Raw genomic sequence first — 27,126 nt, forward strand, 5'->3', positions numbered from 1 at the left:
TAGTGGGGGGGCAGGGAGAACCCCAAACAGCACTCTCCCACACCAATCGCCCAGAGATTCCTTGAGGGGAAAAAACCCAGGGTAGAAATACAAGTCTTGTTTATTATTAAACATACACACCCAATAAGGCTATAAATTCCTTATTTTCATGATAAAAGTTCCTTTCATGACTGTTTATCACAAAAATGTAAACCGTTTACTTACTCCTTGACATTGTTTTTAATCCTGATTTCCTAAGGAAACAAGCCTTTTGCAACCACACAGCACTGCAGGCCCTCTCTAATAACTTTTGAATGTTTTAGTGAATTTCAAGCACATGTACAAAAGAGAGGTGGATCTCTCAACAATAATTAAGTTCCTACAGTTTTGTGCAAACTGGCAGTTAGCAGATGGCTCTAAAGTTTTAGGGTTGATACACAAATGCTACCTAACTAATTTAAGCCTACTGAGAAAAAGGGGTTGGTTGGTCTCTTTGATCTTTCACACATCTTCTGGAATACATTACACACTACATATTGAAAACTAATATTCTACAGTCCACACAAAGCCTGTCTGAAAAGACATACTAAGTCACCTGTGCTAATGATACCCCAGACACCAACACTGGTCACAAACCACAAAGTTCCTGGTCCTTTTCTTTCCAGGGAAAATTTGGAAATACCAGGATACACCAGGATAAACTTCAGTCAAGTCAGGCCTAATTTCAAGAAGCTCAGAATGTGCAACTCACAGGCATGTGAATGAATTCTCCATAAGAACTGTCTAAGCTCTACTTAACATTTTATTCACTACAGTCAGGATTATCTTCTCCCAGAATGCCTGGGAAAAACGAACCGTATGACCATTGACAAATTGGTAGTATAAACAGCCAACAACCAAATGTGACCCCAACCCTCAAGCTGAACTTCCACAGAGCAATGGTAGTTTTGGTCACCTCACCTGAACTGGGGAAAGAGTAGAGACATGGAGAAATTTGTCTGCAGATATTTATAAGTAATTCCTCTCAATCACAAGAAAAATATGTAACTGTTTCTTTAAACATCAATCGTTGATAGAAGATTATGATGGTTCTTAAAGAACACAGCGTCAAGATGACAATTGGAAAAGTGACATGTTCTGTGTTAGGAATCTGCTGCAAGCTTTTCATAACCTTTCCAAACTTTAAGGCAGAAAGTCACACTTCAAAGCAACACTTAACAATCCTACGTCCAGGTCAGCCGGCCTGACTCTTAGAGAAAAAGAAATCTGTAAAAAGAGGACCTGCAACACATGCATTTCCTTCACAGTCATCAACCCAAAAGAGACAAAGCAAAAATTCTGCTAACTTCACCAAAAAAATACACTGTCTTTTATTAAAACTTGATCAACTCCCCCTATTATATTATATACAAAAAAGAGAGTATATACAATACTCTCTTTAATCAAGAGCAACGAAGAAGAAATTGGATAAGCTTGTTAACCCTCATCCAACTTTTGTCATTCCAACTCCCCTCCTCTCCCTTACAGTGATTCTTCCTTTTCTCTTGCTCCCTACCTTTCCTCTTTGCCCCACTCCCTAGACTTCTTTCTGCTCTGACAATGCACTACACGTCACATGAGCTGACAGAGGCATGCATGATAACAAGTAAGATATATGCATCCAGATACCACAGCATTCTCACACCTGCTCTGATGGCTCCCAATCCCCTTCTTTGTTGTTCCCTGCCGGAAGCCATCTGAGGTGACATCCAGAGGTTGCTCAGGGACTGCACTCCAACTGATAGCTGTAGAAGACAGGATTATTTACAAGGGAGATGCCCAGTCTGTCCCTCCATAGCCTCACAACAGCTCCTTTAACTTCTACTGCCTTGAGACAACTTTTGTTCCTTAAGTTCTCCCATTTCTCTGTGTTCCTAACAGGCAAAACAGTTGCACATGCATTAACTATGAAGACAATTTTCACTGCTCCTCTCCACGATACCACCTTGCCATTCAAGATGCTCAAAAACTACACATTATAAAGCATATTATGGAGACTGATTATGTTAACACACTTGTGTTATGCAACTGTACACTGCAATTACCATACTCTGCTAAGTGTCAATAGTACTTGCATTGTGATTTAGGTGCAATGCTGTTATCGCTGTACTAAATTAAAATCCTGTGTAATGTCAAATAACATTAAATGCATACAACTGGTATTAAGCATTAAACCCTCCAAGTGTGGAGTATCTAAAACCACCTGGACAGAGGATATCAGATTCTGATAAGCAGATAAAAATTTACTTAAAAAAATGAAAACATTTTCTAATCTTCAATTTCATCATTGTTATCACAAACTTCAAAATATTAAGTAGAACACATTTTTCTTTTTAAAAATACTACCTGAAATATTCCTATCAGCATATTTCAATACTCAGTGTAATAGCCCTGAATATAAGAGTTTATTCCAATTTTCATCCCTTCAAGAAAAAAAATCAACCTGGCATAATTCATACATGCAAAAAAGTGTGATAAAGCATCATTCATCTTTTTTTAACAGAATGATCTGAGTAACTCTACAGAAAGAAAGGCATACACAGGAATTTAGTCCGAGTTGGCTTCAGACCTTTTTTTCTAAGTGAATTGGCACCATTTTTCAATGATGGGTTTTGTTTCCTATCTCACAGAATCAAAATCTTTTCCTTCCTAGCACCTGTAAATAACTCCAATTTAATGAATCTGAATTCCATTAAGGAACCCTTTGCTTCATCCTATTTTACCATCAGCTCTATGTAATAACTTCCAGTTCAGCCAGAAAAGTATCCAACAGCAGAAGGTAGGCATGTCCAAGTTTAAAGAAATGGCTTAACCATACACATACAGCCGCAGTTCCACTGTTTTTTTTTTCCCAAATGAGACCATGTTGCTAAATCACAATGTGACTTGCATATTCATTCATCACCATGACAAAAAAATGCAATGTCCAAAAACCTCTATCAATTAAACCTTCACACTATACTTCTCTGTATTCTTTCTACGTCCACAGATTTCTGAAGCAATTACAAGCAGAACTCAACAAGGCAAGTCTTCTGTTCATTACCAAGGAGAATATAAAACTAACTGAAACAAGAAGTCTTTTGATATTTTTTGTTTTCTTATTGCCCTCAGAATTTTTGCTTTCACTGGTTATTTTTGTCTTTGTTTAGATTATAAATTCTTAATGGCATCAACCAAGTATTTATTCAGTCTGAAAACTCCTACAGGGAGCTAGAGGCTCAGTTGAATGTTATTAATTATTAACAATTAAGTTCTGGCCTGAAATTAATTTCTTGCTATAAATCACACTTTGCCTCTAGCACTGGCAATGAATGATGTTCAATTTTAGGAAACCACCAAAACCACCTAATTTCTATTTCGACTTTTGCACACAGTTATACCACTAGCCCAAGTTAACTCACCTGCACTACAAGGAACAAGCTTTATTTTGCTGTTAGTTCGAGCTTCCTGAATTGCCTGACGGCTGTGTTCGAATCGCAGATCCGACTGCAGCAGCTTAACTTTCTGAGTAAGAAAACCATCTGGCAAAAATGAGATGTGCTGACACCTAAAGTAAGTATGGAAAAATGCAAGTGATTTTAAGTCTGGCTTCCCAAGCAAGCCGAGTTTGTGCAATTTCCCTTCATAATCTAAAACATGTTACTTTTACATAAAACTGAATTGAACAAGAGTTATAAAAGACTGACAAGGACATTTGTGGGCATTTTTCCCTTCAAAAAACATATCTGTTATAAAACCAAAGCCATATAGTTTATTAAGACCTTGTCTAATAAACGTCCTAGAAAAACTACAATTAATTGGTTTTTAAAAAGGTCAAGTTAAAACCTAGTATAATTGATGGAGATAAAGTACGCAGGATAAAAACTGCAATATACTTCTGCAATCACAATGAAAAAAAATCATAAAGTATTTAGAGTCAACCATATTACATTAACAACTGCTTTATGAACCTAGAAGTTCATAAACAAAGACTAGAAAGATAAAAAATATATATACTTACAGTTCCATGTATAATCTCATCTTTGTTACCTTAAATTATCATTACAGACTGAACAGGATTAGGATCATATCAGGAGGAAAAAGCAGCATGTGTTTAATCATCATAATATTTACATAGAACAGGAACGAATGAAGACTGGGGTTCATACTGTTATATGTAATAGTCTGAAAAAGTGCCTGACTTTGCATCCTAACACTAATGGGGCTGGAAAAATTCTTGTCCCATGTGTTACAGAGTGAGGAAGGGATTATCCAGTAAACTCCACCGGACAGGTAACTAGAGTTTCCCCTATTAACATACTATGACCTCTTTCATAACCATCCTAGAAGGACGGCAAGGCTATGGACAAAAGGAGTTACTAAACCAAGTCAAGCCTTTCAGACAAACTGGTCTAGTAACTGCCTCTTAAAGGAAGTCTTTCAGCTCCCTGGTTTCTTTCTTGCTCCCCTTTCCCTCCACTCTGCCCAGTTCCATTTTCTCACCTCTAATGCTTGCAGACTCCTTTGTTGCATTGATTATACCTCCTAAGCACGACAAAAAAAAACCCAAAACATTTCCTATGCTTTTATTTTCATCAACTCAAGAATCTGAGGAGCAAGACATCCTGCGCACAGATGACTTTCCTCACTTAGCAGCAGTGCACTTCACCTCGCGCAGATTTCCCTAAGGTAACAGGTTGTGCTATCAGAGCTCTACTACTCGCAGTAAGGAGAAAAATGAAATCTTGGATGTAAATTATGTCAAAGAAGGAGACAGGTTTTTACCACCATGGAAATGTACATAAGTTTTGCCTTTCCAGTCTAACACAACTCTCAGCCTTTTTCCAGCTGACCAGTACAAGCTGTCACATGCTAGGTGCCCTGATCCACTTCAGTAAATCACAGAATCACTACAGCTGAATGGGGCAAGAAAGGAATATGGTTAAATGGATTCCTCAGTTTGTTACTATCAACTGGATGAAGTGAGAAGACAGAAGTCCTGGACTCCTTCCTTTAATCGCCTGTTAATTTAAGGGAAGTACTGCGGCCAAGCCACTCCTAAACCTGAAGTTTTCAAGCTGCCTGTGCTTCAAATGTCTCAGTAGAGGACTATTCCTCTCTTGCCCCTGCCCCCAAGCTTTTGTTGGAGAATATGCTATTTTCCAATAGCGCACATGGGGAACTTCAGAACATTTTGAAAATTAGCCACATTTAAACACAATAGGATGTTACTGTCCTGACATGAATAACTCTCAGAATGGCTGAGGTGGGAAGTGACCTCCGGAGGTCACCTGGTCCAACCCCTCCCTGCTCATGCAGGGCCACCTACCGCCAGCTGCCCAGGACCGTGTCCAGACAGCTTTTGAGTATCTCCAAGGTGGGAGACTCCACCACCTCTCCAGGGCAACCTCTGCCAGTGCTCCATCACCCACACAGTTAAAAAAAATAAAATGTTTCCTGATATTCGGGGGGAACCCCCCCATCTTTCAGTTTGTGCCTCTTATCCTGTCGCTAGTTGCCACTGAAAACAGCCTGGCTCCATTTTCTTCGCACCCTCCCTTCAGGTATTTATACACATTGATAAGATCCCCCTTCAAGCCTTCTCTTCTCTAGGCTCAACAGTCCCAGCTCTCCCAGCCCTTCCTCACAGGAGAGATGCTCCACTCCCTTAAGCATCTTCGAGGCCCTTTGCTGGACTCTCTCCAGCATGTCCACGTCTCTCGTACCGAGAAGCCCAGAACTGGACACAGCGCTCCAGCTGTGGCCTCACCAGTGCCAGCAGAGGCAAAGGATCACCTCCCTGGACGTGCTGGCAATACTTTGCCTAATGCAGCCCAGGATACCATCAGCCTTCTCTGCTGCCAGGGCACACTGCTAGCTCACGTTCCACTTGGGGTCTAGCAGGACCCCCTAGTACTTTTCTGCAAAGCTGCTTTCCAGCTGGGCACCCCCCAGCATATATTGGTGCATGGGGCTCCTTCTTCACGAGGTGCACGATTTTGCACTTCACCTTGTTGAACTTCAGGAGGTTCCTGCCTTTCTCCAGCCTGTTTATGTCCCTTTGAAGGCAGCACAATCCCCATATCTATCAGTCACTCCTCCCAGTTTTGAGTCATCAGCAAACTTGCTGGGGGTACTCTGCACCATCATCCAGATCATTAATGAAGACATTAAACAGGACTGGACCTAGCATCGACCCCTGGGGTACAGAGCTAGTTACACATCCAACTACACTTTGTCCAATGATCACCACATTCTATGCTCAGCCATTCAGCTAGTTTTCAATCCACTTCACTGTCTGCTCATCCAGCCCATACTTCAACAGATTCTCTGAGGCTCTTACAAGAGTTAGCATCAAAAGCCTTACTCAAGTCTAGGCAGACAACATCCACTGCTCTCCCCTCAGCTACTAGGCCAGTTACTTCATCACAGACATTTTTGAAGTTGGTCAAGCATCACTTCCCCTTGGTGAATCCATGCTGACTACTACTGATGATTTTCTTGTCTTTCATGTGCCTGGAAATGGTTGCAGGATTAGCTGCTCCATATCCTTCCCAGGGATCAAGGTGAGGCTGACCAGCCTATAGTTCCCCTCGGTCCTCCTTCTTGCCCTCCTTGAAGAATGAAGGGATATTTGCTTTCCTCCAGTCTTCAGGAACTTCTCCCAACCGCCACGATCGATCAAAGATTAACAGGATTGGACTCACAATGACATCTGCCAGCTCCCTCAGCTCTTCTGAGTGCATCCCATCAGGGCACAGGGTCTTACGTGTGTGTAGTGTTCTTAAGTATTCCCTGACCTGAACCTCTTCCACCAAGGGTATGTTCCCCTTGCTCCGGACTTCACCCCTGGTCTCTAGGATCTAGGATTCCTGAAAGCTGGTCTTGCTCGTAAAGACTGAGGCAAAGAAAGCATTTGGTACCTCAGCCTTTCCCACATCTTAAGTAACCACGTCCCCCATCTCATTCAGCAGTGAGCCTGCATTTTCCCTAGCCTTCCTTTTGTCAGGGTGGACCACTCTTGAGCTTGGAGGAGGTGATCCTTGGACATTAACAAGATTTTAAGGGCCCCTCTTGCCTCCAGGGCCTTATCCCATATGACTCTTCCAAGCAGATCTTCGAAAAGTCTGCTCTCCTGAAGTCCATGGTTGTGAGTTTGCTTTACCCTCCTCCCTCCCTTCAGAATCCTGAACTCCACAATCTACATGGTCACTGATATAGTCACCTGACACTGCAACTAAGGCCTCCTTCAACCTTCACATCCCTAATGAGCACCTCATTGCTGGCAAGTATGAGGTCCAGCAGCGTACCTCTCCTTGTTGGCTTCTCTATCTGCCATTTCATTCCTAAAGGTGGATCATGTCCAAAAATTCCACTTCTTTTTAAAGGAGGAGGAGAAACAAATATGCCAAAGCCAGAGTCGCAGAGCCACAAACCTCCTCCGTTACAGAAGCTGAAGGCCCAGAGTCTCATGGTAGAATTCTGAAGTGCATCCCTCAGAATGCATGCAGACTACAAAAGATGAGCTTGCACTGCACATCCAAATCAATGTGAATATAAGTGGTGGAATAGACCAATGAGAGATATTAGCTCACATGCAGGTCTGAAGTGGCCCAGAAGCACTAAATTTTGCTCACAAACCAACAAACTGACAATTAACATTAACAGAAACAAGTGTTGACCTGAAATCATGACTTTCCAATCTGGTTGCCAAACAGGACTCCTCTTTCTAAACCTAAAGGCATGTGATACAGTCACAACTTGAAAATAGCAGTTTTCAAAAACCCCTACTGAGAATGGACCAACAATACTATTTTGAAATTTTACATGGGACGGACTTGCACGCATATGCAATAACCCAAATATTAACCTCCTGGAAAACGTTAAGTTTGCATCCAAGCTTAGGGAGACAGCAAAAAGTAAACTCTTTGTACTACAATTCCATTCAAAGCAAGTTTAAAATACTGCATGTTTTACTTGCTTGAAGAAAGCAGCGTCTAAAATCAGCAAAAGCTTCAGAAGAATGAAGTAGTTCATTTAAGGCAAAGTTATAAAAAGGTTTGTAAGGACAACCAGAAAGATATCCTTTCCACAGTGCAAAAGTCTACCTATGCATTCATTTGGAATAATTTCAGTCAGGTTGCCTTTAGGATGGATGGATTTGGGGGCTTTTAGATTTCATTTTAAGAACGGATCTGCAATAAATGTAAGTTGCTTTTTCTCTCCAACATAATTCTATAAAATGGAGTTTATAAATAGTCAGAATGATTTTGTGGAGTATGGATAACTGAATAAATGAAAACTTTTCCTGACCCTGCTTGAGGAAATAAATTCAGGAAGAGGACAAGAAAAGTTCAACTTCACTAAGCTAAAAAACTTCACTGCACTGATTTTGTGTCCTTCCAGCTGCTTTTTCTGCTGGAAGGCTTCTACAAAAACTCAGGTGGGTAACAGCTTCTCACTGCACCATGAAGGCACAACCAAGGGGATCCTGAATCTAATGGAAATTCTTCTATGAATCATCAAGTCTGATCCATCAGCAGTAGTCACCTTTTCTCCATACTACACAGGGCTACTTTCTGAAAACGTGTATTTGCAAAATTCACATTTTCTGCATATTACTTTGGTGCAAATTCCCGCTATTTGTGTGACACATGCTGTCTTCTGTAACTCACTGTCTCCACACACGCTACCTAATTTCCAAAGGAGAGCACTTACCTTTCAATAATTGCTCTCTGCATAGCTTCTTGGCTATACGGACACTTCCCCACTATAATTGCTGACAGATACAATGGATACTGCAGGAAATGCATCAGAAGAGCTCCTTGACATCCTAACACATTCCAGCGAGCCAGTTTATCACTGCAGGACATAGAGCATGTTCTGTCCCCACGACCTGGCTTCACTCGTAATAATCCCACACAGTGATACCCTAGTCCAGGTATTTGGGCATCACCCAGCTCTCCAGGTACGCATTTTGCTCCAGTTCTATAAACATCTACTACCTTTGGCCTCCCTAAGCCAGTTTCCTTATTAGCTGTTTGCATCTCTCCAGAACATTCACAGCTCTTTGGATTTGTGTCGTCGTCTTGTTTCACAGATACTTGCTGAACAGCCAGATCTTCAGTGATTACAGAAAAATAACCGTCCTCGTCGGTTTTCATTCTTTTGATTATATGATTACTTGCCATTTTCTCTGATTTCCTTTTATCTTCTGGACCCAAATGATCACGGTTACTTCTACACTCTGCTGATTGTCCAGCTGCATCATCATCTCTAGTCACTGCCTTAGAAAACTGGTTCTCTGGTTCACTAATTGGAATAATAGAAGCATCTCCACCTAGAACAAAAGAAGAAACACCAAAATTGGCTGAAAACACATCTCTCACGACTGGAACACATCAAGCCAGTCATAATATGGCTACTACTAGCCTTCATAGATTTGTAGTCAGGAAAATTTAACTGCAAGAACATACTTTTCATACAACATTGCCCTGTACAACGATGAATCAGACTTCACTGAAATTTGCACCAACGTATATTTAATTTCAAGTTCTGCATCTTACCTTAGAAATAATTAAAAAAACAAGCAAAAGTTAAAAGAAAAATTTTAAAGCAAAAGGTCTCAAAGGCATTTGACAGACTCACAGGAAAACTCACAGGAAAACTAGTCTGATCTAACTAAACAATACAAACCTCAAAAGAATAATTAAAGAATAACCTATCAAATAAGGATGGAAATTTTAATCTGTATCACTAAAAATCAGCTCAAAACCAAAATTCTGAAGCTCAGTTCAAAGCAAACAGAGCCTGACAGGCATGTGAGAAAGACAGTCGGGAACTTATTCTTGCTATTAAATTTGAAGATGTAGATTTTATTCTCATACTGCATTAACAAAGAAAACCACCATAGCATATTCCAGCAATGCCATCAACATCATAAAAACATATGAACAACTAATTCAATATGTGAAGTACAGATGAGGCATATTTTCAAAGTCCTCAGACTTCTTTGTTCTGGTAACAGACCGGCAGTTGAAGAACACACTGGTAAGAGTATGGTAACATCGAGATATCCGATAAGCTGGTAGACCAAGAGGTCACCTTCTTACATTCTGCCAGTACAACCTCACCTTTGTTGCACTGTTTTTTGCTGTTTGTTTTTTTTGTGTGTTTTTTAAAAAAAAAAAAAAAAACAAAAACGAAAACAAAACCACACACAGAGTGTCTTCTGTGACAAAACAAAAAGCTGCATTCCATTCCATAAGAAGTTTTGGGTTTGGGGTGTGGTGTTTTGTAGGTGGGGCTTTTTGGGAGTTTGGTTTTAATGGTGCGTTGTTTGGGTTTTTTTGGGGCAGGTGGTGGTGGGTGTTGCTGTTTTGTCTTGGTGTTTCATTTTTTTGTTTGGTTTGTCTGTTTGGTGGTTTGGTTTTTTTACTTGTTCAGGATTTTTTGTTGTTTTTTGTGTTGGTTGGGGGTTTTGGCAGGGGGTAGGGTGGGTTCATTTGGGTTTTTTGTTAATTTTTGGGTTTTTTTAAAGGAACTGTGGTAAATGTCAATGTTTTTTATGAAAATTTGAATCCAAGGAGGCAACACTTAAAGCAAAGCAACCAGGAGATAATATGACAGAACCTCTGACAAGTATGTTAGTTTCTGAAAAAGAAAATAGTAGCCATTATTTTTTAAAGCTAAATTGAAGCATTCCACTATATAATGAGCAGTATATTGGATTTACAGAGTTCTCATGAATCACATCCAGTGAGATAAAATACCAAATACATCTGTGGAGGACCGGTCAAGTACATCTTGGGGCACATACCAGTAACACAAGTTACTGCCTTGCTTTCACTCCAGACCAAAGAGAGACCAAAGAAAGGCAAGGGATAGAAAAGATTCTACAAGTGGGAGCCATGAAATTGGTTCACTCCAGCATACTCACATGGGGTATGACTGCAGAAGAAAACAAATATGATACTTTGTTTGAGTTTCCATTTCCCAGTTTCGGTTCCTGGAATAAAGATACTGCATTGCTGATGGGAAGCTGCCAGCCACATCTGATGGAGAAGATACCTGTTAGGCAGAAAGTTTTCACAAAACATTTACTTCATTTTTGATGCATGGGGAAACAACAACAATTAGATGCCCACTCGTGCCTGTTCTTTCCTGATGAAGTCTTTGAGGAGCCAATCAGTTACGCTTCTACAGACAGATGGGATCCAACATACCCCATAAACACTAACACATCCCTGGAACCTTAATAACAGACCTCAAAGGGTTGTATTCAGTGAAGTTTACCACCTCCTCAAATCGCATATCTAAGACCCCTCCTTCCACTCTGTATTTTTACCAGCTCTGAAACTCATCTGTTTCTGAGAGAGCCGGGGGAAGAAGTGTGTTGCCTACACAGAAGCAATATTGTCTCTTTCATTACATTCTCATCCCTGAAGCTGCAAAATCTGGCTATTTCAGCTACAGATCAAAAACATTTGTATCACAACCACCTCAAGTGGCACTGAATAACAGCATGTGAACTTCATGCCTCACCTCTGGAAGCTCCTCTTGGCCACAACTTCAGCATGACTGTCATTCAGAATGTCTCCTACAGCAACAACCAAATGAGAACAATACACATAATTACTGAAAATGAGACAAACAAAGCAAACAGAATTTGACAGATTACAGCTCTCCAGATTTGTCAGCATTTGAAGGTTTAACATTGTTATTAGGTTATTCCAAGATATTTAAACTTCCAATCACTACAAAAGAAGATCAACAGGACAAACGAAGGCCAAACGTCTTCACTCTGCAGCAAGTCAGAAACTTGTTTAAATACTAAATGATAACTAATATGTAGAAATTCTACAAATTTCTACTTTGACTCTTAATGCCTAGATTGTGATTGAACTGTTGTACTACTTATAGTCTTCCTAAATCAATCTGAAAAACGTCTGTACTAATACTCTTCTGAGATGGCTAAGTCACAAGACACATCCACAAAAATCTAAGATACAGAATTTAGTTTCTTCTCTTTTGCTCCACTAATTCATTTCAATATGAAGAATGTTATACAGAACAAAAACAGGCTTGAACTGATGCATGCAAAAACGTTTCTCCTATCTGGCTCTACTCCTCCTCTGAAGTCTAAGGAAGGTAGAAAGACCTGTACCTACATATGCAGTTTTCCTCCTTAGTCACTTTTCAGCATTAATTACTGTGGCTTCTCCCCTCTCCTAGGATAGGAGACAGATACATTCTGAATTTAAAAAAAAATAATAAAAAAAAAGGATATGCAGAGCAAAGAAAATCCTACAATAAATGGTAAGAAATTGCAGCTGTGGAAAGTAATGTGTCTAGCCCATACATTTATTGCACAAACACTTAAAACTATCTAGCTACAGAATATACGGCAAGGGTGAAAAAGCCTGTTAGAATCTTTATGGTGTCACCTCTACCATAACTCCATAATTCAGCAGTGGTATCTTTTGTATCAAACCACAATGAAACTTGACTGTAACAGGTAGCTGAAGCACAAATATTATGCTTATGTTTTGTTCTGCATTTAGTTATGAAGTTTTTGAGTATGCAGACTCAGGGCCTAAACTACACATTTCCACATATAAAACACCTTTAAGGCAGCAAGTACAGCAAACTTACAGAGCAGCCATTCAGGCTGCCTAAGCCCCGCTCTTCTTGACAAGGTGAAGTCTGCTTTATGCTTCCAGCTTCAATCTAGAAGTCTGAGCTCAATGCCTTGTATATTTTCATTGCTTCTATGACACCAGAAAAAAAGAAGGTAGCATAGGAAGCCTGCTCTGGATATTCACACACATAGAATCACAGGATTGTAGGGGTTGGAAGGGACCTCTGGAAATCATTTTGTCCAAACCCCGTCTGAACAGGCACACACAGAGCGGGGGCACAGGACCGCGTCCAGGCGGGGTTTGAATATTTCCAGAGAAGGATCCTCCACAGCCTCTCTGGGCAGCCTGTGCCGCTGCTCTGTCACCCTCAAAGGAAAGAAATTTTTCCTCATATTCAGGTGGAACTTCCTATGTTCCAGTTTGTGCCCATTGCCCCTTGTTCTGTCATTGGGCACCACTGAAAAGAGTCTGGCCCCATCCCCTTGACACCCACCCTTCAGATATTTCTAAGCATTAGTAAGATCCCCCCTCAGCCTTCTCTTCTCCAGGCTGAGCAAACCCACGTCTCTGCCTTTCCTCATAAGGAAGATGCTGCAGTCCCCTGATCATCTTGGCAGCTCTCTGCACTGGGCTTGCTCAAGCAGTTCCCTGTCTTTCTTGAACTAGGGAGCCCAAAACTGGATACAGTACTCCAGATGTGGTCTCACTAGAGTAGAGAGGGAAGATAACCTCCCTCACCCTGCTGGCCACACTCCTTTTAAAGCAGCCGAGGACACTGTTGGCCTTCTTGGCCACAAGAGCATGTTGCTGGCTCAGGGTCACCTTGCTGCCCACCACCACTCCTAGTTCCTTCTCAGCAGAGCTGCTTTTGAGCAGGTCAACCCCCAACGTGTTCTGATGCACGGGGTTATCCACACTTACCAGTTTTTCTCATTTTGTTTTGGCCAATACATTTTGTTCCAGTTCCCATAGCAACAACTTCCTTCGTTACTGGAAAAAAAAAAGAAACAACATTAACTGAACAAACTATCACCAGAAGCATTATTCTCATACAGTCATTCTGGTAAGACAACACACAGAACACTCTGTAGAAGGGAAGGTACAGGGAGGCAGGCCATGGGACATTCCAGAAAGGAAACAGTATCAGCTGAAGGAGTGAACCTAGTAGGTAGAAGCACCAGCGCTAGAAATCTGTGATCCCTTAGCATGAGTACTAACACAGACTTGATATGCTGAGCTACACACAGTGGATGCTGGCATAGAATTCCTCAAACATGGAAGAGAAGCATGGGATACAATCTGCATGACAATATGGAAGTGCCATTAAGGGAAAGGAAAATTATGGTGAACTAACACAAACACACAACGTGTCACACCAAACACCAAAGTGAGAAATTTAAGGCTTTCCAAGAAAATGATGTGACTTGTCTCCATATCCGTGAAGCAGAAAAGGAGGCCCAGATCACACTCTGTTAAAGGACAGCAACCTGAGACCTTTCTTGGATGCTTTCAAATAGTAGCCCAAAACTCTTTTGCAAGGGTTTACATTAGGAATTTAGGTCCTGCCTAGACTTTTGCCACTTACTGAACAGCCAAAAGAGGTTTTTATCTTCTTAGTTTCAGCCTGGGAAGAACAGAATTTCCTCATAACCATCTGTTTCCAGACAAAAGCTGTAAAAGCTTCTACGGTCACAAAGAGTAAAGAATTTGGGTGGAGACAGAAATAGGACAGGAAGGGCTGTACGCTTTTTTAAAAGGTATCTTGGGGGAAATCAAAAAAAGGCAAAAAAAAAGCATCAAGGACTGACACGTCCTTCCACTGCCACCCCCCCACCCCATGCCCCAATCCCCACAACTCATTCTTACCCTGCAGATTCCCTGGACTAGCAAGAACCTCTTTTGGGGTTGCAGACTCCACTTTGACAACAGCTGCCAGTGAAGTCCACTCCCTGTTCGGATCTGGTTTCCCCTGCTTAGGGAGTCTGGTCCTATAATGCACGTAACACAGCTCAGCAATTTCATCAGCTGACCACATGGCGCCTGGTGCAAGTGCAGGTTCTAAACAGAATTGGATTCCATTACAACACCGATTAACACCCCCATCTCTTCAAACCGTATTGCTTTGTTCTGCATGACACCTGCCTGTACCAGGTCCAATATCTAATGCCTAACTGCATCACCCCTTTTAGGATTGTTTATAATATATCATCATATGAAATAGAAAAACTTTTCTTCCAAATCGCTAGGAATAAAAACCAGTGCTAGAACCCTTACTGCCCAGCAGCAGGTGAGATTGCTTGGTTCCCAAGGTTCCCACTATGCAGCAGTGAACGCTGTTCATCACACCAGTCCCCGTGCCGTCCCTGAATCACACGTGAGGGGCCCGGCGCCACCGGGCCTCCACCCCGCCCCAGGGACCGGGGAGCACAGAGCTCCATGGCCGGGGGGGGGGGCGGCCAGCGACCCGAGTGAGCTGGTGCAGCGCTCAAGCGAGCATCACGTCGTCCGCGGTGCAAGCCCCTACCCTCCGGCTCAAAGGCGCAGCCGCTCCTCGCCGGGCCGGGCGGCAAGAGGAGGAGCAGGAAAGGCCGCAGCTCAGCGCCTAACCTCCCCGCCTAGCAACACCCAGCCGCGCACGCGCTGCTGCTCCCACCGCCCCCCCCCCGCGCGCGCGGGGCCCGGCGGGAGCGGCAGCGCACGCGCACACAAAGACACGGAGACGGGCGGCAGAAAGCTGCGTTTATTCACGGTCCGCGCCGCCGCGGACTTTACACAGAGGTGCCTTCGGCAGGCTGCTCGGGCTGCGACTCCTTCTTGTTGTCCTCCGGTTTCATGGCAGGGAAGAGAAGCACCTCCTGCGAAAAGTGACACGGTGAGCGGGCGCCTCAGCGGCCCCGGCCGGCGGAGGAGACCCCGGGGGCGAGTCTCGCGAGAGCGGCTCCGGGCGCGGCCTGCGGCGCCCCCCGCCGCGCTGCCCGAGCGCGGCCCGCACCACGGCTGCGCGCTCCGCAGCCTGCTAAGCGGGCAACAAAGGAGAGCTGCTCTGAGGGGGAAGTCTTCCTCTTGAAGAATCTCAAATGGCTACACTATTACTTGTTTCGTTAGAGAGATGGCCTGCTTTGCAGAACCTTATTCGTGTTCAAAGCTAGCGGTAGGCACTGCCATTTCTAACATTTACCTTGATGTTATTGGAATCTGTAAGAAACATGGTAAAGCGATCAATTCCCATGCCCCAGCCAGCTGTTGGAGGAAGGCCATATTCCAGGGCGGTGCAAAAGTTTTCATCAATAAACATGGCTTCATCATCACCTGCAGCTTTTGCCTAAATGAGAAGATTAATAGTTTAAGGTGGGTTGTACAGAGCTAGATAGTACCACTTCTGCTATACCCTTCCAAAAAGGAGCAGTTGGTCTTTGTAGCAGCCAGGTAACTGATGAAACCAAAGCCCTATACAACTGCATCAGTGAGTAACAGATGAAGGAATCTCAGCACCTGGAGAACTGTGGAGGTCAGTTGTACAGGTGCTTCCCAAATAGCTCTAGGCTCTTCTGATGTGTAACTTTCCTTTCCAGGCCCTTCACTTCAGTAAAACCGACTTCCAGCAACGAGTGGCTATAAATCATGAGACAACCACAGCAAACATACATACAACAGACCAAAGGTGAAAGAAATCTGTAATACCATTCATTCTGATTGAATATGTCAAAATCTACTGCCAAGTAAGTTAGTTAAGAGAAGTCTGCTTTCCTGGTTTTGACAATTGTTTAATCTTCTCAAGCCATTAGAAAGAGTAGGAAGAACAGGAACTCTGTTTCTGCAGACCACCATCATCTGACCTCAGTGATGCATGGCACACACGCATTTATGGATGTGTATACCAAATTAATAACAAAATCTGTTTCAGTCACTCCTTTCTGAGGCTTACCTAGAGAAACCTGGTACTATAAATTTCCAGTCTGCAGCTCTATTCTGTGAGACAATTTAAAATAGTAGTAACTCAGTTCAGGAAATTAGGCTATTTCTTACAGACCATTCAAACACTTACCAGACATAAAAAATTATTTAAGAACCTAGGAGTATAATGTTGTATGACTACATAAATGCTTAATTGGGGAAAAATTATTTTCAAGCTGAGCAAGACAGAGGAAGTGTTTCGCACATTAGCTTTTTTTTCAGGTTAGTACTTCAGGTAGAATATAAAGAAAGATATCCCAAAAGAAATTTGCACTACTAAAAAACTAATCAAGAGCAGTGTTTGGGCTTGTTTACCTTAGAGAGCAAGGTTCCTTTAAAAGGGATTAAGTTTTAATGCCAGGCTTTCACTTGAGTGAAAAACACTTGCTCAAAGTAGTAACAACCCTCTTCAGCAGTAGGGACTAATGACAGATTTGGTATAGACATAGGAAATACTCTGCCTACATCATTGATTCGCTATCAGCAAGACACCATACCTTGGCCTGATCCTCAAAAAGCTGCCGCTGACGGAAAGGATCATTAAGTTCTGTGTATGCATTGCACACTTCCTTCTTCATTACAAAGAGTTCGAAGCGTTCCGTTAGTCCCTGATGAGAGCGATGCCTATATGAAGAAAACAGAACAACCACACTTTAAAATAAACGTCTTTACAGAAGGAAAGAGCACACACATTCCTTCAGGAGGTCTGCCCACACTTAGCAGTAACCACTGTCAGAGCTTCAAACTACTAAGAATCTGCACAATTCTTCCCTGGATGATGGGTTTGACGGCTCAGGAACCAATGTCTACCTTGGCTGGTGTCTGAATTCACAAACCAGTGTAAAACATCAAAATATCCATTTTCACACATGTGAATTATTTTTTTCCCTTTTTAAGTTATTATTTTTAATAAAGTAGGAGTAGAGGGTTTAAGAGAGTTACACTCTGTGTCTTGTACTCTTACCATTTCGCTAGAGGACTCATGATCTGTGGGTGATCACAGATAAATGTAGGGTTGATACAAGTGACTTCCAGGAATTCACCAACTAACTGGGGAAACAAAAGTGAAACAATTATGTAGAGTACAATATCACTGTCCTAGCACCACCCTCCCCGAACATTCTATTTCCCTCTCTTCACTATTGAAGAAGGTACCATAAAACTGAGAAGTTTCCCAACTAGTAATTCCTGATTATGGTAATGTCTTCATTAACAGAAACAGTGTCTGTCCTAATTGGCTCAGAAAAACGACAGAGCAAAAAATGTATAAAAAACAACAACATAATTCAATTTGGACATTACAACAAAGGCCAATAAGAAAAGCAGCAGATAAACAGCTATTGGGCAGTATTTTGGGTACAAAGGAAAACAATACAGTTGATAGAAGAACTGTATGGTAAGCCTACCAGTTTGGTAAGGTACATACCAATACACAGACCTCAGACAAAACTGACATAAGATCAAGCAGATCTGCTTTAAGCACAAGAGACCAGCTATCAAACTAAAGCCCTCTAGCACTCACATTAAGCAGACATCAGTACACTACATTTTGGTGTACACAACACCAAAAAAAATTTTGACAAAGCAAGTTTTCTCACTGTGATACAGAAACAGCTTAAGTATGCTTCAGCATGTTTTCCCAGACACAGCTAAACTTTTGCTCTGGAGAGACTTCTGTTGATACACATAGATCCTCAAAGACATTAGGATTATAAAAACACCACCTTTACTTACTCTGTCAAGAAGCCTGGCTGTTGTCCTGGGAGGTGGACACTCAACATTTCTCTCTACACAAAGGTCATCAAAGAATCTGCGAGTTTCTGAAATTGTACACAAAAATTAGAAAAGCCACCCCAGCAACCACAATTTTTTCTTCCTGCATCATTCAACATGTCTTAGAGCAATTTATAAGATCTTAGTGGTATGCGACAGAAAACATGAGCTTAAATGTCAATCTACGAGAACAGTGTTCGTCTTTAATCAGTTTACACTAAATGTAGATTTCAGAAACTTGACAACAAACACAACCCCACACGACTGCTGGACATTATTCCTTGGGGGGGGGGATTTCACTAAAAAGTATACAAACTCATTTCCTTATGGCTCTGGATTCCAGGCATAAAATTACATACACACACATTTTTTTAAAAAGCCCAAAATAATAATACTCCAAACTTATGATCACATGCATGGAGACTCAACTCTACATAAGACAGAAGGAATCAGAAATAAAAAGCTGGGTCTCTTCAACAGATAAAGAACTCCCTAGATCATGCATCTTAACTATACAGCATCGCATATACTCAGCAAAGGAAGAGGCAACAGAGTCAGATGCTACCAAAGACTGCAAGACACGAAGGCTTCTTTCTGGATTCTTAGGTAACAGACAAAACCAGAGAAAAGAAATCCCATGTGTTAATACCACCTCAAAAACACAGCTGACAAGACTGCAGGCTGAGAACCTGAGACCTTTTGCCCTCTTTCTTTTAAGGCAGAATTATAGGACATTTACACTCAGCATCTAACCTTCCGTTTCAAAATACTCAGCTGATGGAAATTTCACTCCTAGGACCTTCTCCAGATCATACACCATGCTAATTCGCCGGAAGGGAGGGGTAAAATCTATCTCATAGGCCTGTCCATCTTGACCGTCTGGATGGTAAGTGATCTTGTAACTTCCAGTAATGTGTTTCACCATCCCTACAAAAGGAAACTGAAGTTTAGAAGAAGAGTATGCCACATAATATGCAATTCTTCTGTTTAATTAATATTGCATACATCACCTGAAAGCAACTTCTCTGTAATTTCCATCAAGTCATGGTAGTCTGCATAAGCCATGTAGAATTCACAAGTTGTGAACTCAGGGTTGTGAGTCAAATCAATTCCTTCATTCCGGAACTGACGCCCAATTTCATATACTCTGTCCATGCCTCCAACCACCAGCATCTAAACAAAAGGAAATTCTAGTAAACACATCAACCTTTTCAAAAGAACTAAAGAGAGCTCAAATACACACAACTGCAACACCACCTTATAAATCTCATTCAAGATACATTGTTTCTTGCAATCCAATGAGTCCACCTTTCTTCAAGAATAATCCTTCTTTGAGCTATGTTTACTTTTTAGAATAAGATGACAACAGTCTGGGGAAGACAGACTTAGCCATGAGGGGCTTGTATTTTACCTTATGGTAAAGCTCCGGAGCAATTCTCATATATAAATTCATATCCAGTTCATTGTGGTACGTGATAAAAGGTTTTGCCACAGCCCCACCTGGAATTATGTTCATCATAGGAGTTTCAATCTGCAGAATAGTAACAACAACAACAAAATTAATTTAACATCGGCATAAACATGTCCAGATTCCTACCTCAATGCCGTACTTTCATCTGATCTGTTTCCAAAGCAGAACTCTGCAGCTCAAACAAACCACAGATAGAGAGTTTTCATCAAAGCTGTATTTCATTGGTTATTTGATATCCCAGTATATGAAAACAATTCTGAACTAAAGGGCACTTCTCCCATGCAGTCAGTAAAGAAAAATTACTTAAACTATTTGTTGCTATCAAGAATCATTCATATTTACTATAAATGTGAACCTGCTGTGTTCACGTTATCAAAGCCAGGAACTGGGCTGTGGCATTGTCACAAAATCATCTCTCTACATTGCAGAAAATGAGGTTCAACAAGGCCAAATGCAAGCTCCTGCACCTGGGTCAGGGAAATTCCCAGTAACAGTACAGCCTGGAGGAGGAATGGATTGAGAGCAGCCCTGTGGAGAAAGACTTGGGAATACTGGTGCATGAAAAACTGGACAGGAGCTGGCAACATGCACTCGCAGCCCAGAAAGCCAATCGTATCCTGGGCTGCATGAGAAGTAGTGTGGCCTGCAGGCGGAGGGAGGGGATTCCGCCCCTCTACTCCACTCTCATTAGGCCCCACCTGGAGCACTGCATCCAGCTCCGGGGTGCCCAGTACAAGAAAGAGGTGGACCTGTTAGAGCAGGTCCAGAGGTGGGCCACGGAAATGGTCAGGTGCCGCGAACACCTCTCCTATGACAGAACGCTGAGAGAGCTGGGGTCGTTCAGCCTGGAGAAGGGAAGGCTCCGGGGAGACCTCGTTGCGGCCTTTCGATATACGAAAGGGACTTATAAGGAAGGTGCAGAGAGACTTACTGTAGTGACAGGACACGGGGCGACGGCTTTAAACGGAAAGAGGGTAGATTTAGATGGGACATAGGAAGAAATGTTTTATGCTGAGGGTGGTGAGGCACTGGAACAGGTTGCCCCGAGAAGTTGTGGATGCCCCATCCCTGGAAGTGTTCAAGGCCAGGTTGGACGGGGTTTTGAGCAAGCCGGTCTAGTGGAAAGTGTCCTTGCCCGTGGCAGGGGATTTGGAACTAGGTGATCTTTAGAGGTCCCTTCCAACCCAAACTGTTCTGTGATTCTACAATAAAATGCACTTGGTAAGAGAGCACACTGTTTCATAAAACTTATGAGAAGTTAACAGCCTTCCTCAGTATCTTCCCCAAGTCATTACTTATGCTGTAAATTCTTTAGGACAGTCCCTGTAGCAAAGCTGTAAAGCAGTAACCCTGAAAGAAATTAAATGCCTTGGACACTGCAAATTTTGCAAAACCCAAACATTTTTGAAAATATTGTGCTGCCTTTTTTGGGGGGGAATTATTAACATTTGGAATATTCAAAAATATTCGGTCGGGATAATGGCTGGGGATATATGAATACATGGAAGCATTCACTTTAGATAAAAAGCTGTTACGGATTTTCTGCATGTATTGGGAATCCTAGAGTCCAGCTGAATTAATTTCTGAAGAGATACACAATTTCAAGGAGGGAAAAAAAGATTTATATCATTCTGCTGCAGGCTTCAGTAAATTGATTTTATTCAAATCATCACAAATTTTCTTTCACAGAAGCTGCATTTTCTTAGATGTTTAAAAGGTGACCTCTTATGCTTAAAGCAATATACACTATCAACTACGTAAGAAACAGACTTCAGTTCAATGTCTCTTGACACTGAAAAGAGAAAGTAACTGCAAACAATGGAAAAAAGGAGTAGCAGATTGATTTACAACTCAAAACTTGGTCCCCTACACAGAGAGCTGGTGGAAGCCGCCAAACAATTTTCTAACTGATTCTGTGGGATATACCACATTTAAACTGCTTTTATATTAAACCGATAAAGCACACCGTGCTGAGGTAATTATTCTAACTTCTGTAAATATGATGCATATGAGCCTTAAAGCTGAGAAGCTCTAAACACATTCAGTATGCAGAGAGAAATAAACACTGAAGCCTTACCTCAAGGAAGCCCAACTCATCTAGAAAGCTCCGAATATACGTAATGATCTTTGCACGTGTTATAAATTTCTGTCTCACATAATCATTAAGAATCAAATCCAAGTATCTCTGACGATACCTAGTTTCCTGAAAACAACAAATATCTTCAGAACAAGCTAAACAAAATGAACTGCCAAAGGAAAAAGTACCAAAACAAAACTAATGTTCCATTGTTGACTGATACCATCAGCAGATATAAAAGGATACCATTCAGACCTATCTGGCAAATTACCTCCAAGAGTGAAAGGTATGACAAGTACCTTATCTTTGAGGCCAAAGTGAAGATGAGGCAACATGTGCAGGCATGGAGACAATAGAGTTATTTCATAAGGAATAATACTCAGTTCCCCTTTCATTGTTTTCCCAGGATTCCCCTCTACACCAATAATGTCCCCACGGCGCAGCTTGCTGTTAATGCGGGAATACTCTTCCTCAGATTTGTAAAGCCTGTAATTACAAAGCCAATGTAAGCAGTTTTGTTTAACATTGAACATTCCAAACTGTCCTGCGGTTCAGTTTAGAATGCTACTGGGAATACCCCTACTCACCTGGAATTTGCCATCACCTGCAACTTGACTCCTTCGCCACGAAGATCATAGAATATCAGCTTCCCTCCAGAGGCACGCTTTGCATGGATTCGACCTAAATATCAAAGTATGCAGGACATCAGGAAAAGAGTCCCTAGCAAAAAGGATACAGGGGCAAAAGCCACAGTATTATCACTTGGACAGAGGATCAGCTCTGAACTGATCACTAACCATGAAAGAGAAGCAGTTGAGTCTCAAAATTAATACCAGTGCACAAAAGACCACAGGAACTTAAGGTCCTGGAGCCCATATCACAATGTGACCTTGTAAGAGACGTTGCCTGGGTCCGCTCAGTTGGAAAGAACTCGCCCTGAATAGTCTAACACTGCTACAGACTTCCTGACCAAGTAACAGGGGATTGGCATAATTTGAAAAGAGACCACCCCACCATCACTAAAAGCAGTTAAGACTTGGCTTAGCAAAGCAATAGACCATCTTTCTGTATCCCAGATAAGCCTTTACCTGCCACTCTCACTGTAATGTCTCTCAGGTGATCTCCTGGCTGCAGGTGACTGTACTTCTCTATAAAATCTGAGAGAGACAAGTCTACATGGAACTTGTGGGGATAGGGATCTTCACTGGTGCCCTTCAGCTGCTGGATTGCATGGCTACGGATCTTGTAGTATTGCTGTCAGCAGAAACAAACAAAACCAATTTGTTAGAAACTGAAAATATTTTACAGCTTGTAAATTAGAACACAGCTGCCCGTATGTAGAAACATGTAGGTCTCTCCCCTTTTAACCATTTAGTTCCCCTTGACTAACAGAATAAAATGTAAACCAATAACATTTATTCTCAGAACAGTAATAAGCATAAGGCCAGATACTCACATTTGGATCCAAGTTTTCCTCATCAGCACCAATGTTATTCTCAGCATCAGAAACCGAGGCAGGCTTACTTGAATGCTTTTCACTTTGCTCTTTCTGCTTTGCCTCTTTTTCAGCTATTTTTCTCTCAGCCTTTAAACGCCTCTTCAGCTCACTGCAGAAGAGAAGGAAACCAGATGCAGCAGGTACCCTGATACTTCTACAGGGAAACACTTTGCAGGATTCTGCCAAGAGCTTTCCGTACAAATAACCCTGTAACTTCTCTTACTCCGCCCAAAAGTCACAATAATCCTTAAGCATGTTTAAGCATTTTCTTCTTTGAACTCTTTTAGTTCACCTCCTATGAGATACAAATACTCAGAGAAAGTTAAAACTGAATTAAACATTGCATAAACAGACCTTGAGTATGCCTGCTTATGTGCCCAAGGAACTTCCGCAAGCCATTTTATACAGAACAGCCGCACGTAAGTGAAATACGGCAAACCCTCCACCACATAAAGTCAGGCGCTACTTAGGGTTCCCGAAGGCGCCTTGGCGGCCCGGACCGGCCCCGCACGGTCCACAGGCGCCGCAGCTCTTCCCGCGGCTCCCGACCCCGCCGGCCGGGACTTCATGAGAAAAGAGGCGGGCCCAGCCAGACCGCAAAGGACGGACCTGCCTTGGTCATGAAGTGCCTGGCGCCATCGGAGCGCGGGCGCTGCCCTCCAGGCCCAGCCGCGGAGCCGCGCAGCGGCGGGGCTCAGCATGGCGCGCTCCGACGGATCCCCTGGCAGAGACACGGACCGGGTCAGCGGGACATTCGATTCGATTCGCCTCCCCAGCCCGGCACGGCCCGTCTCCACCTGCCCGCCCACCCTCACTTTTTGCTGAGGCGCGACTCAGTCTCCGCCGCGTCGCACGCGCGCTCCGCCGCAGCCGCCATCTTCCCAGCTTCAGCCGGCTCTTCCGGCGCTCCCGCGCCTGCGCGCCCGGCGTGGAGATGGCGGAACGAGGGGGCGAGGCGGTAGCGCGCTCGCGGTCGCTGTTCTTGTGGGACGACGGGAGCCCGATGCGGTTCTACGTGCGGCCCGGGCTGGCCAAGTTGCGTCTGGCGCCCCTGGTGCTGGCGGGCGGTGGGCGGCTGTGCCGCGTGCAGGAGCCGGGAGCCGTGCTCCTGGCGCAGCCGGGCGAGGCGGCGCCCGGCGGGGCTGTTTCCACGGAGTACGTGACGGAGTGCGTGGAGCGCAACCAGCGGCTGCCGCTGGAGGCCTTTCGGCTGCCCGCCGCGCCGCCCGCGCCGCCCGCCGCCTCGCCGCGCGGTCGCCTCCCCTTCACGGAGGCGGAGGATGCAGCGCTGCTGCGGGCGGTGCGCGGGCGGGGCGAGGCGCCGGTCAGCGGCCGGGCGCTCTGGAAGGAGCTGGAGCGGGCTGGCCTAACACGGCACAGTTGGCAGGCCATGCGCGACCGCTACCTGCGGCACCTGCGGCCGCTGCTCGCGGGTGAGCTGGGTGCAGCCGTCGGGGCTTGGCGGCGGGGGGCAGAGCGGCTGGGGGGGGGCGGCCGGGGCGAGAGGAGGCTGATGGTCGCGGGGGGGCGGGGGCGGCCGCGGACCTGGACGCCGCTGCGGCCCGGCCGTCGACGCCCACGTGTTTCCGCAGAGCCCCGAGAGACGGAGGAGGCCGGACAAGGCACGAGTCTCTTCGAGGCAGCTAATCGGGAGTTTGAAAGCACGGAGGTAAGCGCCCCAGGCCAGCCCAGGGAGTAGCATTGCTGCTGCAGCCGCTTCCGCACACCGTGGTGTCGCGGAGCGAGCGGCTCGGAGTGGCCCTTCCCGGTTGTCACAGAGTGACACATCAGTAACTCATAAGTAACTTGTTAAATGACCTTAAACCATGACATCCCTTTTGCTGTGCCTAAGCGGGAGCTTCGTGTGAGCTGTGAACTGCGTGGCTTATGACGAATGGTGCCTCGCTGCGGCATATTTTCTTAGTTTGATATTCTGCCCAAGTTAACTTGAGGAAACAAATGTGACAGCGTTGTCCCGTTAAAAGGCGTATCGGCAAATGGAAATCAAACTTTCACCTCAGGCGTAAAATGTTCCTGCAGTTGCATTAACATTTGCCTTTTATACTTAGTTTGTTCAAATCCTCCCTTATATTTCATGCTTTTCTGTGATCTTGTATATCCTCATTAACACATACAGCTTCACTTCAGTCACTGAATTTTATTATTAGATATAATTACATAATAATATATATAAGTTTTTAAATATACTGTAGAGTCACAGTGGAAGGTGGTTGGGTAGCAGTGATAAAAGAAGCTTGCCAGAAAATACCATGTCTAATTGATGACTTCACTTCTCTTACTTTTAGTCAGGAAGTGACACTTCAGACATTTCAGAAGAACTTTCTATGCAAGATGGAGAGGGAAAGTCCCCAGGAAAAACAGCATCTGGTTTGAAAACTGGACCAGAGGACTGTGTTCTCCCTGACACTCAATTACAAAGGGAAGAAAGACCAAAAAGCACTTGCTCTTCCAGTGTGGTGGGCGAAGTAGTAAAAACTATGCAGCGCTTCATGGAGAAGTTTGACATGGACCTATTCACTGTTACACAGGCCTTTCTGAAAAACACTGGTGAAGTGGAGACTACCTTCTACTTTCTGCAGACAGGCCAGCGCTTGGATGGGTACCCTGTATGGAGCAGAGAGGATGATTTGGAATTGCAAAAAGATGATGAACATGTCAGAAATAAATTAATAGCAAAATTTGGAGCTGAAAATGTAGCAAAGCGGGTAGCATTTAGGAAAAGTTAGGTAGCAAAACAGAGGGGAATGACTGATCTAGGACTGTGTCAGAAACTTAAGTCATTTTAGAGATGCAAATGTGACGGAAAACTTGATGCAATATTTTTAAGTTTCAGAAATGCTTTAAATTTTTTTTTATAAAAGGCCTTTGTATTTGATTTTTATTTAATACTGAGTATACAAAACATTTACAAGTAGAAAATGGTGAAGAGAAAGGTTCTATACGGTACCAAGTTTTCACTGAAAATTTGCTTTAAAGTGTGTATCTACTACATAAACCAGCTGACAGCCCTACCTGTACATTGCTGCATGCAAAGGATTTTGAATTGGTTGGCACCAAAATCTGACAGAATTGCATTAAGTACTCTAACCTGTAACACATTATTAATGCACAATAGCAGCCTGCTCTGTCATGTGTCTCTTACTTCAGACTGTTGTGGATGATCATTTAATAACCTGCTCTGCCAGTTGTTGATTAGCTGCAGACATTTGGAAAGGATAACAATGAAAATGTAACTGTTCAAAAAGAGGGATCAAGAACATTCATGCCAGAAGATGAGGTACTGGGTCTCATAAATGAATGCTGAGATGTTTCAGAGTGGCTATATGCACTGGGAACAGCCAAAAAAGGTCACTGTGACATAATATTCAATCTCATGTTACAGAGATCTGTCAGTTAAAACCTCAGGCTGGTAGACAGTCATCTCAGATTTTATTACTACTTCCAGCACATGTTCTCCAGTGCTAATAAATGCAGGTTTTGTTTAGTAACATCAGCTTTACCATCTTGCTTCATGATTTCAAAAAATAGCTCTGCCCCAGCTTGCCTCTCTACAGATCAAAGAGTCCCAGCTTCTTTAATCCAGGCAAAGTTAAAACTTGTAGTAGACTGTATAGTCGAGTTGGAAAAAGTAGACCAGCTTTCAGGGCCGCATGCGATCGTTCAAGTAGGAGTTACAAGTTAAAGAGTGCTCAAG

General features: G+C 43.3%; 3 protein-coding genes across 12 annotated transcripts in view; 1 reads left to right on the plus strand and 2 right to left on the minus strand.

The window, feature by feature from the left end:
- The window catches only part of ADAT1 (adenosine deaminase tRNA specific 1), a 28,687-nt gene extending 13,387 nt beyond the window's left edge, over window positions 1-15,300 (minus strand). The window contains exons 1-8 of one of the 4 annotated variants that reach the window (XM_075101020.1): window positions 15,163-15,300; window positions 14,505-14,696; window positions 13,560-13,628; window positions 11,542-11,596; window positions 10,937-11,067; window positions 8,716-9,337; window positions 3,420-3,565; window positions 1,664-1,763 (exon numbers count right to left, since the gene is read on the minus strand). In XM_075101020.1, coding sequence (XP_074957121.1) covers window positions 1,664-1,763; window positions 3,420-3,565; window positions 8,716-9,337; window positions 10,937-11,067; window positions 11,542-11,596; window positions 13,560-13,628; window positions 14,505-14,673 — 1,292 coding nt within the window. In that variant the 5' untranslated portion in view covers window positions 14,674-14,696; window positions 15,163-15,300. Of the gene's footprint in view, window positions 1-1,663; window positions 1,764-3,419; window positions 3,566-8,715; window positions 9,338-10,936; window positions 11,068-11,541; window positions 11,635-13,559; window positions 13,629-14,504; window positions 14,697-14,912 lie in introns of those variants that run through there. The other 3 variants (XM_075101019.1, XM_075101021.1, XM_075101023.1) reach the window with 3 other exon arrangements.
- Window positions 15,301-15,363: 63 nt separating this feature from the next.
- Window positions 15,364-24,357, minus strand: KARS1 (lysyl-tRNA synthetase 1). Of its 6 annotated transcripts, none has more exons than XR_012661927.1 (15): window positions 24,227-24,357; window positions 23,370-23,520; window positions 23,002-23,167; window positions 22,501-22,594; window positions 22,213-22,399; window positions 21,914-22,039; window positions 19,777-19,896; window positions 19,376-19,538; window positions 19,119-19,292; window positions 18,327-18,412; window positions 17,557-17,642; window positions 17,090-17,216; window positions 16,131-16,250; window positions 15,817-15,960; window positions 15,364-15,493 (listed from the first exon to the last, which is right to left on the minus strand). XR_012661927.1 is itself a non-coding variant. In XM_075101016.1 (14 exons), exons 1-14 carry the CDS (start codon window positions 24,286-24,288, stop codon window positions 15,407-15,409), a joined length of 1,773 nt encoding a protein of 590 aa, XP_074957117.1. In that variant the 5' UTR covers window positions 24,289-24,357; the 3' UTR covers window positions 15,364-15,406. The 6 variants fall into 6 exon arrangements, 4 of the variants coding, with proteins under 4 accessions (XP_074957117.1, XP_074957119.1, XP_074957116.1 ...); XR_012661926.1 differs by lacking the exon at window positions 24,227-24,357 and adding an exon at window positions 24,021-24,125; XM_075101016.1 differs by lacking the exon at window positions 16,131-16,250.
- Window positions 24,346-26,925, plus strand: TERF2IP (TERF2 interacting protein). Of its 2 annotated transcripts, XM_075101031.1 has the most exons (3): window positions 24,346-24,844; window positions 25,004-25,080; window positions 25,718-26,925. In XM_075101031.1, exons 1-3 carry the CDS (start codon window positions 24,346-24,348, stop codon window positions 26,156-26,158), a joined length of 1,017 nt encoding a protein of 338 aa, XP_074957132.1. In that variant the 3' UTR covers window positions 26,159-26,925. The 2 variants fall into 2 exon arrangements, with proteins under 2 accessions (XP_074957132.1, XP_074957131.1); XM_075101030.1 differs by having other exon boundaries at window positions 24,346-25,080.
- The last annotated feature ends 201 nt before the right edge of the window (window positions 26,926-27,126 follow it).

The sequence above is a fragment of the Phalacrocorax aristotelis genome, chromosome 8 (genome assembly GCF_949628215.1).
Source record: "Phalacrocorax aristotelis chromosome 8, bGulAri2.1, whole genome shotgun sequence".
NCBI classification, from domain to species: domain Eukaryota; kingdom Metazoa; phylum Chordata; class Aves; order Suliformes; family Phalacrocoracidae; genus Phalacrocorax; species Phalacrocorax aristotelis.